The sequence below is a fragment of the Vipera berus genome (assembly GCF_964194415.1).
Source record: "Vipera berus genome assembly, chromosome: 4".
NCBI classification, from domain to species: domain Eukaryota; kingdom Metazoa; phylum Chordata; class Lepidosauria; order Squamata; family Viperidae; genus Vipera; species Vipera berus.
This window is the reverse complement of record NC_138206.1, coordinates 31,889,338-31,901,468: the sequence shown is the minus strand read 5'-3', so window position 1 is coordinate 31,901,468 and position 12,131 is coordinate 31,889,338. Positions and strand designations below refer to the sequence as shown.

The window sequence follows — 12,131 nt, the reverse complement described above, 5'->3', positions numbered from 1 at the left end:
GGAATAAATTTTACAGATCATGAGTAAATGAATGAATGATGAATCAATGAATGAACTTTTTAAATATACAGTAGATAGATATGGTATGTGTCTATGAAACTAAAGGAAAAAGGGGAAAATGTAATAGATCTGAATGGAGGTGGTCTGATTTCAGGATATAGTTGGTGAATACATGTATGGAAGTTAAGGTGTAGGATTAACTATAAAGCAACAGCATAACAGGTGTGGTCAAATGCATCAGTAATGAAATACTGCCTCATCACAACACATGCCTCCCTTTTATGTTCATTATAACATCACTTTATTTATTTTATGCTGCCTTTATTACTTTATAAGTAATTCAAGAAGGCAAACATACATAATTCTTATATTTTCTCCATGACAACATCCCTGTGACCTTGGTTGGATTGAGAGACTCAGGTCACCCAGCTGGCTTTTATGCCTGAGGTGGGACTGGAACTCAGTCTCCTGGTTTCTAGGCCAGCACCTTAACCATTACACTGACTAAACAGACTCCAACTACTGCTTTCATGAAAGCAGCAGAAGCTTCCAGTTGCCCATGAATGAAAGGGCTAAAATACATGATAGAATGTGAATGAAAATGACAATAAATATAATAAAATTATTTGTAAAGAAACTAAAGGAATGCTGAAAGGAGTACTAAATATATCTTTTGAAATGGAGGTGAAAATTTGGAATTAGTGCTCAAGAAAAAATGATGAAAAGGTAGTAAATATTGTGAGAATGTTAAAAGGTCATAAACTCTGCAGAAGCTGGGGAAATGTTAAAATATGGAAATTTGCAAAAATAACCAGATGTGTTTGTTGAGGAATTATTGGATATATATTATATATATTGGGTTTGGATATTTATTTATTTATTTATTTATTTATTTATTTATTTATTTATTATTGGATTTGTATACCGCCCTATTCCCGTAGGACTCAGGGCGGTTTACAGGGCAGTTAAAACCAAGAATACAAAAAATTAAAAACAATTAAAACAATTAAATTAAATTCAAGCCCCAAGAGTAAATCTAAAACCCAGTTAAATTAACAACCCCACCGTCTGGACCAAACAGATCGAAGAGCCAAGTTTTCAGGTCCCGGCGAAATGAGCGAAGGTCGGGGGCAGTCCTAAGTTCTGTGGGTAGTTGGTTCCATAGGGCAGGCGCACCCACAGAGAACACCCTTCCCCTGGGAATAACCCGCCGGCATTCATTAACAAGCGGTACCCTGAGAAGGCCCTCTCTGTGGGGGCGCACAGGACGATGGGAAGATGATGCCGGCAGCAGGTGTTCCCTTAGATAGTCCGGACCCAAGCCATTTAGGACTTTATAGGTCATTACCAGCACCTTGAATCTCACACGGAGGGCAACCGGAAGCCAATGCAGCTCACGGAGAAGAGGTGTTACATGGGAGTATCAGGAAGCTCCCTGTTCTGAACCAGCCAACTACCGGCCTTGTAATAAGGCAAACCCCTGTTCTAGCAGTAGAGACTGGAGAGCGTCTGAGGCTGCAAAGCGTCTGCCAAGTTTAATTCACAAGCAAAACAACAGAACAAGAAACACAGGAACTTGAATCCTCAAGCGGAAGGGTTGCTTTCAGCAACCAGCCCCTCCCCAAACACTCCTTTTATTTAGAGTTCAGGGCGTGGTCTCCCTGTGCCTCCTCCCGAGGAGTCCCACAGCCTTTCTTTGTTTGTTCCTGCTCGACTGCCTCCTGCGTCGGGCGTCCTTGAACAGGGCCAGCTGTGGGTCATCATCCTCCGCACTATCGGGCTCACGCAGCTGAGAAGAGGGCCCCGGCTGAGGGCTCTGCGAAGCCTCCAAGCCATCATCAGCCGGTTCGTCTTCCACACCCTCCTCCTCCCCCTCATCTGAGTCATCCGATACATCTGAGCCGGCTGCCGGACCCACCGGCTGGCCCTGAGTCACAACACTCCCATCAAAACTCGCGCGGCTGAATTCTGCACCAGTTGAAGCCTTCGGGTGGTCCTCAAGGGCAGCCCCATGTAGAGGGCATTGCAGTAGTCTAACCGGGAGGTCACGAGCGCATGAGTGACTGTACGTAGAGCATCTCGGTCCAGATAGGGACGCAACTGGCGCACCAGGCGAATCTGGGCAAAAGCCCCCCTGGTCACGGCTCCTATATGATCTTCCAAACTGAGCCGTGAATCCAGGAGGACTCCCAAGTTGCGAGCCCTATCAACGGGGGGTAATACCTCATCCCCTATTGTTAATGATGGAGAAGGCTGGTCAGCCCGAGATGCCGGTATGAACAGCCACTCAGTCTTGTCAGGATTGAGACGAAGCCTGTTTCTCCCCATCCAAACCCGGACCGCCTCCAGGCAATGGGACATCACAGTGAGGGCATCATTGGGTTGGGTCGGGGTGGAAAGAAAAAGTTGGGTATCATTAGCGTACTGATGATACCCCACCCCGAAACCACGAATGAGCTCACCCAGCGGCTTCATGTAGATGTTGAACAGGAGGGGAGAGAGGACCGACCCCTGAGGGACTCCACAAACGAGAGATCTTGGGGTGGACCTCTGTCCTCCCGTCAACACCGACTGCGAGCGGCCCAGGAGGTAGGAGAACCACTGTAAAACGGTGCCTCCCACTCCCAGCCCCCTGAGATGCCGCAGTAGGATACCATGGTCGATGGTATCAAAAGCTGCTGAGAGGTCTAATAGGACTAGGATAGAGGAACAACCCCTGTCCCGAGCCCGCCAGAGATCATTCACTAGTGCGACCAATGCCGTCTCTGTGCTATGCCCAGGTCTGAAACCCGATTGGTACGGGTCGAGATAATCAGTTTCCTCCAGGAACAGAGGAAGCTGATGCGCTACCACACTCTCAACAACCTTCGCCAAAAAGCGAAGGTTGGAGACAGGACGATAGTTATTCAAAATCGCCGAGTCCAGGGTGGGCTTCTTGAGGAGGGGCCTCACCACTGCCTCTTTCAAGGCAGAAGAGAAAAAAGCCTTGCTCAAAGAAGCAGTTATTACTGCCTGGAACCAGCCTCGTGTCTTCTCCCGGGCTGCATAAACCAGCCAGGAAGGGCACGGGTCCAATAAACAGGTGGTAGAGCTCAGCCTCCTCATGATCCTGTCCACCTCATCGGGGGTCATAGGATCGAACTCAGTCCAGATAACACTTTCAAGACCACTCGACTCCTCCCTGTCAGATTCTGTCCAGTCAGAGTCCAAGCCGGCCCGAATGAGCAATTTTATCCGCAAGATGACGACTGAACTCCTCGGCCTGTCCCTGCAAGGGATCCTCCCTCTCCTCATTTATCCTTGATTCATTGGAATTGGTTCATTTTTGGTAGATATTAGATAATTGAAATAAATCATTTTAATTGATTATATTAGTCACTTTGACTCATTCTCGAGACCTAAGATTATTCATAGAGACTGTTGAAAAGCATCATAGATATCAGCATTTATACCTCTGATCTAACAGTTACTGTTGTCTGTCTTCATTAAAAGTTGCCTTTCAGCTCCTGATGATTTACACAGCTAAATCCATACTTTTCCTAGCAACATTAAGTGGACAATTAAATGCCATTGACTTCAATTTCCCAATCCATCTCATTGGCATAGATGTTTCAGATGATCATCTATGTACTAACCAAGGCCAACCTGGTTTCACTTTCTAGAACAGCCAAGTTGAGCTAAAGGCTCTTAATCGCTGAAATTTAATTAATGTAATATTTTCGTTATATGCCCTCAGAAGAAAATGCAACAAAAAATTGAAATGTTTTCTATTTGAGAACAGGAAGACACAAGGAACATAAAACTGCAAAAAATAAGATTTTATTGTGTTAGGATGTACATTCAGGATTAAAGTGGCAGTAGAATTATTCATTGTAAAGTCACTTCAATTGTGTTATTTTGATTCATATTTTCATAGCTATTTGAAAGCTGTGGCTGAAAATCTTTTAAAAAGGATAGCTTTATTATGCTAATACTGTTTTATTATGCTTTTGCTTTGTTTCCTTTTAAAAATAGAGTTAGTAATAAGAAAAACTGAAACACTGAAGTTGCTTGATTTGATAGTCTTCTGCCCAAGCTTTAAAAGACATCACAACCAAACAGTTCTATCCGGAGTGCAATATATTGATTCCATGTTTTTGGGATGATACGAATGAACCTGGATAATATAGGTGGTTTGAAAAAGTGTTTGACTTGTCCATTACTGTTAATATTTCCTGTGAACACCTTAATATAAAACAAAAGAATGAATTAGCATCATATGCAAATGAATGAACATTTCAAATATAAATCCTCAAAATTCCCACAGAATATCACCAGGGAAATGATTTTCTGCCTCAATTCATCTCAATTTGTGGGCTTGCAAAATTTAGATAAACCTATCAAGTTGCCTTGTGATGAACTATTGTTTCATTATTTGAAATCCATGCTATTATTGACTACCAATGTGCTTTGTCAAACTCATTCAAATTGAGATGCATGTATTGTCCTGACTGATGGCACACTCCAAGTGCTTTTAATTGGAGAAATCTCATATTTGCTGGAAATCCAGGAAAATTTCAGCCATAGGGAAAGATAGGGGACATGGTGATTACGGTCTTTCCAGGCCCTCTAGGGAAGGGAAAGGTTTTGTTAGATTTCTGGGTTGATGTACATTGCTATAATTTTCTCCTTTACTGGAAAAATATGAGGTTAAAAAAAAACTCATGGTAGAATTTAGCCATGCCTGAAAAGCAAGAGAAACCAAACTGATTCTGAGAATGTTTAGGAACTACCCTTTAAGAAACATTCCAGCATTGGCTTGTAGTTTTTACAGTAAGAATACTAGGGCTATGTCCCACAGGAGATATAAACTATAATTCACCTGTAATAAGACTCAATTATTATTCTGGTTTTTGAGCAGTGATCTTTTCAGGGAACTAATCCGCAAAATGATCTGCTAATCCAGGGGTGTCAAACTCAATTTCATTGAGGGCCGCATCAGCATTGCGGTTGCCCTCAAAGGGCCGGGTGGGTATGGCCAGGGTGGGCATGGCCTACTGGGTGGGCGTGGCTAGAATGCATATGGCCTACTGAGTGGGCATGGCCAGCTCTACATCGTTCGCATCAAAGGTGCCTATGGGGGCCTGGGCAGGAGTGGGACAGATCTGAGGGTCTCTGGCAGAAGGAGGGTCTCTGGGCCAGGGCCAAGGCAGTGGGGGCCGTTCTCTCACTGTTTCCAGGATGGCTTCGCGGGCCACATGAAACCACTTCGCGGGCCGGATCCGGCCCCCGGGCCTTCTGTTTGACATGTCTGTGCTAATCTGTCCCACTATTATCAACTGCTGCTCCATCTGTACCCTTTGGTTTCCTCTCAATTAATAAAGGGACCTCTGATGCCCACCTAGTTGCAAATCATTGTTCAGCAATTTAACAATGTACTATGGCAAACTGTAGGAGCTGTGACAAAAACCAAATGAGATAGTACAGAGTCACTAATTCCCAAACATTAGATTAAAATCTATGAAAAGGGAAATGAATATTTTTCAGCCTTATATATTCCAAACATAGTATCATACATATGGTAATAAAATAATAAGGTTGGAAGGTACGTATAATTTAGGTAATCAAATCCATCAGTAAGATAAGCAATTGGTACCTTTTCCATGGAAGTGCAAACATCCAAATAAGGCGTCCAACTTGAATTGCCATCAGTATAATGGATGGAAAATGTTTTCACATACATTTCTGTAGACATTGATGTAGCTCCTTGAGTTATTATGCTTGTTATTTTTGTAAGCTGTTGCAAATCAATTTGTAGCCACTGATCTTTGTTGTTTACCTAAAGGATTAATAAGGGTCACCTTATCATGCTACTCTTAGCAGTTGAACTCTAATTATCTACAACCTGCACTAATTGAGTCATATGGAAATGCACAGGAAATCTGAACTCATTAACATGTAAATTAAGTGCTATTAAAAATCCAAGAGTACATGAAGGCTACCTACCCTAAATTTAAACAATACAAATCCAAAGATGATCTCCAATTATATAGGACTTTAACTACTATAGAATTAATGGAATCTCTCCTCCCTCTGTTTTACTTTTCTTTCTTATAAAAATAAAACACATTTAATGCTCAGAACACAAATTTCTTCAAGGATGCTTCATGTATTAATTCTTGCAATATAATTTTTTCCCAGTCAACAATTGTCAATGGAACAAATAGTCTCCCGGAGTTGTGGGAGCTCCATTGCTGGAGGTTTTCAAGAAAAGATCGGACAACTATTTGTCTAAGATAGAATAAGGACTCCTGTCCTGAGCAGTGGGTCGATCTAGAGGATCTCCAAGGTCCCTTCCAGCCTTATGACTGTATGATTCCATGATTTCATGAACACTATAAGCAATCATTTAAGGACTCTTATATTATACAAGAATATGAATCAGAGAGACAGTATTAATGGACATACAATTTGTGCTGCCATATAATTTGTGAAGTGACTTCACTAAGGAGAAATAAAAGTGTGGAAAGAAATATTAACTATGCAAATAACAATTCAGCATCATTCAAAATATACCAATCATATCAGCTGTGCTCTGCTCTCTCTTCTCTTTGATTGATACCACCAATTATTATATGGAAACTAACTTAAGCATTTAATTTAATGGAAAAGTAAAATAAAAAAAATGCAACCAAGAAAAAAAAATCAGGTAACTTAGTTTGTAGCTTTTGTTTTTACCTTTGGTTGCCAAGCATTTGTTCGCCCTTTCAGATTGAGTCGTGCAAGGGATGGTTTCCATGAACTCAACCACGTCTTTTTATAAGAAGAGGCTGTAATCTCTGAATTCTTGATAGCCCCACTTTCCATTCCCAATGGCATAGAGCACCCTGTTGTAAATACATATCATTGTTAGATTTTTCTAATATTCAGGAAAAAATACCAGCAGGCTCGGAATTATATTTCTACAGATAGCTTGATCAAATAATTTAATCTCTCCCCCGCCCCAATATTCATTCCTTGTATAAAATCTTATTTCTCTTGCACTTTCAATATTTCTCCTCGTTTGAAAGTATATGTCAAACATCTCTTCACATCTTACCTTCAACTTCACAACCCAACAGTTCAATGCGGAAAGTAGGTCTATTGTGGAACTTGGTTGGATGCAGCCTAATATATCTGGCAATAATAGGAGGATCAATGTGGTTGTCTTTTACTGTGGTACCATCTGAGTTACCCTCAAAAAGCTGAGGAAAAAGAAATCCAAGTTCTATAAATTATGCCTCATTTTTAAAAAATATAAATTATTTTAAAATATTTGCATCTGGAAAACTAAAATGCATTTGAGCTTACTCAGTTTTAATTAGTTATTGGTTTTCAGTGAGGTTGCACATCAAAACAAGCACTGAATTATTTCAGTGAGAATTGAGGATCAGAAAGTTTCATATGGCAAGAATTCTGTTATATTTACTTGCTTTATTTTCTTGGTGTTTGTTTATAGCTTACAACTGTTCTCTCCATTTTCCCTGTCAAACACAATGTATTTCAGTCTTTGATATGCATATATATGCACATATATTTTCAGATTCATATTCCTCATTGTAGCATGTAATCTGCCTAGTGTTCACCACAAATAATTTGGTGTTTAAAACAGCAATGATACATCATCTGTAAACAAAGTACACAGGTTTTCTTATCCATACTAAACACACCTCTAATGTCACCACAATCATTCTTTATATATTTGCCCATAAAAAAAATAAACTACCCTAAATCATATCTGTTGTTCCCAGTTACAATTCCCTTTCAATAATTTTTTATTATTTACAAATTAAAAGAAGAGAAGAAATTACCTTTCCACAATTTACATTCTTTCCCACCCACCAATTAAATATTTTCCAGTTTTTGCTTCTGTTTCTCATTCAAAATAAATCTGGATTTAGAAAGCTACTTCCTTAAAAAGAAAACAAGTGAAAAAGGAGAAGGTAGTAAATAAAATATGTTTGTATTAGTTTAAGAGATGTACAGTATAGAGAATATATAATTTTAATACTATTCTTTCATATATTTAAATTTGAAAGGGTAAAAACTCTTAGCATGACTTCTACATATTTTCAAGCAGAAAAGAAGAACGAGGATTTCAGATAGAAGAAATATGCAAACCATTTGTGTTTGGGGATGTTTTCCTTTAAAAGTAATCCACTTTCGCCCATCTTTGCTGTAGGTAACAAAATATTCCACAGTATACAAACTTTTCATTAGTTGCTTGGCTCCTTGGGTCTGAACACCTGTGATGACAACTTGTCTTTGTAGGTCTACCTATACAATAACAACAGAAATTATGAATCTATATTACCCCAGTTTCATTTCTTCAGTTAAAAGGGATTCTGTACTATACTAAATGGAAATACAGGATTGGTTCAAGAAATCTGTCTCACATAAATGGAAGTTTATCCGTTTTCTATCTATTTACAACACTAAACAAACTGAAGGTTGAAATCTAGTTCATCTTTGATGGTAGAAGAACATCCCCTCTAATTTAAGCCAATGTACAGCATACAAAGCAAATAGTATAGTCTTTGCCATCTGTTGTCTAAGACTACTATCGTTCTCAACCTAAAAGCAGACCAACTAGAATGCTCTTGATTTGCAATATAGTAAAGTGAAAACTGGATTCATGTATGATGCTAAGCTATAGCTTACAATCTATACATACTGGGTGTTTTGCAATCATTTAAAACTAAAAATAGGAGCTGGTCTTTGAGCAGTGATATCAGTCTTTGTTCTTTATATTCCTAAATTATCTACATTCACCATGTTGTAGCACCTGCTCATAGTCCTCGCTTAGGGAACCACAATTAGGCCTAAAACTCCATTGCTAAGCATCATGGTTGTTAAGGAAAAATCACATAATCACAATGGCCATATGACATCAATTTAATTTAGCCATTAAGGAAGACATCATGTGACCACAACTTGCAATTTTATTGCCGGCTTCTCTATTGACTCTATTTGTCAGAAGCCAGTTGTGAAGTGCACAAAAAGCATTCACATAATTCCAGCACACTGTGACACTCAGAAACCCCCACCACTTAAGAAACACCTGAAGGTCAGTCGTGATGATGGGGACACTGCATTGGTCATCAGCACAAGGACTAATTATAAATTTACTTTTTCATTGCCATTGTAACTCAGAAAGTCACTAGGTAGGGCAATCATTAAGCAAGAACTTAATTTTCAACTCTGATGCAAGGTGTCTTTAAGATGCTTGTGTCTTTTCTAACCTTATGAATGCAATGGATGGAAATTAGTTTTTCTGCCTTTTTGTACCTATCTTTTTATCTATATCCATTATCGGTTTAAAAATCCAAGTGAGTGATCTTCGCAATATTGTTGAGAGCCTCTGGATTAAAATGAGTGAAGGAACAAAAAATTAAGGCTGTGCTTGGTGCTTAATATTATAAACCCAATGAAGAAGTTATGAATGATCCTTTTCAAAAAACAAATTGCAGATATATAAATAGAAATGATGGTATTTGTTGGAAGACAATTCTTACTTTCCAGATAGTTGTTTCTTTCAGAGAAAAGGAACCACAAAGGACAGAACTATTTTTGACTTGATATTAGCCAGTAAGGAAGATAGAGGCCGTGTCCCTTATTTCTAAACCACAATATTTTTACCTGTGTTCCTTTGAAAGTTAGTTCTGATACAGTTAAGAGCAGATGTCAAAAATTAGTTACCACAACTGTTAACATTAGGAACAGGTGGAAACCATTTCTCCTGCCCAGAAGAGAGAAAATTCAGGCCCATTACATAGGTGGAAGTAAAAGGGCAAGAATACAAATATTGATTTCACTATAATTTGAGCTTGCATTTACTATCTAGCCATGTCCAGAATTCTGTAATTAGCCTCATTCCTTTTTACTAATCTTCTTGTCTTAGTTTAGTATTCTTGGATGCCTGCACTCTTGAGCTTCTATTTCTAATGCTCAGAGAAGCCTGAGATTCCTCAGCCCATGCACGCAATAAGCTTAAGTCATCTTAGTTACGGTTTTCTCCCTTATGTATCTTAATTCATACTTGGATCCATGGGTGCTCATTTTCCTTCTTTATGATGCTCCAAGCATTATATTTTCCAGCATTATTCAGTCTTGCTAGCTTAGGCTCCCAATATCCTGTACAGAAATATGGAAAAGACATTTTTGCAGAATTATGTCAACCAGATATGCTTGTTTTCCATGGTGACTTTTATTTTTTTACTAAACCAATTGCAAAAAACCCAATATTATTTTCACAACAGGAAATATTTTTTAAAAAAAATTAGATTTATTTGTATCCCATTTTTATTATTTTTACAAATAACTTGAGGCAGCCAACATACCTAACATTCCTTCCTCCTCCTATTTTCCCCACAACAAACCTGTGAGGTGGGTTGGGCTGAAAGAGGATGACTGGCCCATGAACAAAAATACAGAAAAAATATTGGAAATTATTGATTATCAAGTGTCTATTGTCGTGGTTCCGATAAAAGACACAGTTTCAAACAAAATGCAAGCATTGTTTATCTAAAAAGTCTTAATAATGAAACAGAACATCGGCATTCATGGAGGGATGCCAGAATCTGAAATCTCCTCCCCCCAAACCCATCATAACACACACACAATCCCCACCCTTATCTACACGTCATAAATCACATTATCCAATTAGTTTTACATATGAGGTTTCACTTCCCATTCTGTATGCGGACTTTTCCAATCTTCTCACAACATCCGGGTAGATTTCCTCCCCCCCCCAAATGAAACATTTAAAGTAACAGGCTGTCTCTTATATTGTCAATGCAAAACATGTCATTGTTTGCAGCATTGACATCTATTATAAAAGAACTGGAACCAAGAAAGCAGAAAGAAAAAAAATCTGAAAATGTTCCCAAAAATATATTGAATGCTGTATGCTAGGTATTGAGGGCCTAGTACATACTAATAATTAAGGTTCTTTTCCCTGGCCTCTTGTTATTATGAGACAATTATTTTTAGCACCATAAAAATAAAATGAAAACATGCCCCACATATAATTTAATGAACTGGATGTTCATTAGAGCCACACAACACAGTAGATGAACTTCTAGATATAGGATTTCCAAATAACAAGATTTTTGACATGACAGCTTTAAAATTCAACGTACCAACATGATCTGAAGCACTGATTTGTGAATCATGTATTATCCCACTTGCCAGACCCATTGGTAATTTACAATCTGCAGAGGGAGAAAGAGACAACATGGAGGTGTTTTATTAGCTTTTCCTAAATTCTGGTATTAAGTAGAGTACTACTTATTAAACCCAACAGGAGAGAAAGTATAGCTGCTATGTTGTTGTACCCATCTTAGGTATGACCAGCTAGGAAGAGGCAAAGACGAGCAGATTATATAGTAATGATATTAAAATAGGACACATGCCTTCTCTCAAATCCTGAAAATATTTTCAATGCCTGCTAAATAGGGAATGTGCCACTGATGTAATCTACATGCTATCCCTGCAAACAAAAAATCCTGGGATCTCAGAATTGATCCCCACCACTTTTTGTGTGTCACAAACTTGTAATGAAGATATGTGCGTTGTAGAATTAGTATGGTTAAACTCTGTTACCTTTATCAATGACAGTAAAGAGAGCTTGCATTCCTCTTTCCTGATATTCACCAACTTCTGTTTCTAAAAGCCATGTGCCAATTTTGGATGGTATCATTTTGATCGTGGTGAATGAACCTTGAAAACAGAGAGGAAACATGTTAATTTTTAAAATAGGTTTAAATTCCTAGAATTTGAGTCATGTGGTAATATGGTGAGTAGAATAGCATGTTAAACTTGACCAGAAATTAGATGGCAAATAGATTTATACTTAACGTTAATAGAACAAATGTTATGGAACAAACTATTGGTTGATAGAAGAAGAAAGCCACTGAATTTGGGAAACATCTGTATTACATTGTATTATATTGGGCATGATTATTTAATTCTTTTAACTTCTTTTAACTTTTGTATTTATATTCTGATATTTATTGCCCTGTACACCGCCCTGAGTCCTTCGGGAGAAGGGCGGTATAAAAATTTAATAAAACTAAAAAAAAAACTAAACTACAGTAAGAGGTTTAGAGCAC

General features: G+C 38.6%; 1 protein-coding gene across 1 annotated transcript in view; it reads right to left on the bottom strand.

Annotated features, from left to right (window-relative positions):
* Positions 1-3,803: 3,803 nt before the first annotated feature.
* Positions 3,804-12,131, bottom strand: part of F5 (coagulation factor V) — a gene marked incomplete at its 5' end in the record, with an annotated part of 39,492 nt that continues 31,164 nt past the window's right edge. Inside the window, 8 exons of the mRNA XM_081327729.1 lie at positions 3,804-4,224; positions 5,636-5,818; positions 6,718-6,866; positions 7,079-7,223; positions 8,140-8,295; positions 10,058-10,152; positions 11,160-11,231; positions 11,623-11,739. Of these exons, the coding sequence (XP_081183855.1) occupies positions 4,078-4,224; positions 5,636-5,818; positions 6,718-6,866; positions 7,079-7,223; positions 8,140-8,295; positions 10,058-10,152; positions 11,160-11,231; positions 11,623-11,739 (1,064 nt within the window). The 3' untranslated portion in view covers positions 3,804-4,077. The remainder of the gene's footprint in view (positions 4,225-5,635; positions 5,819-6,717; positions 6,867-7,078; positions 7,224-8,139; positions 8,296-10,057; positions 10,153-11,159; positions 11,232-11,622; positions 11,740-12,131) is intronic.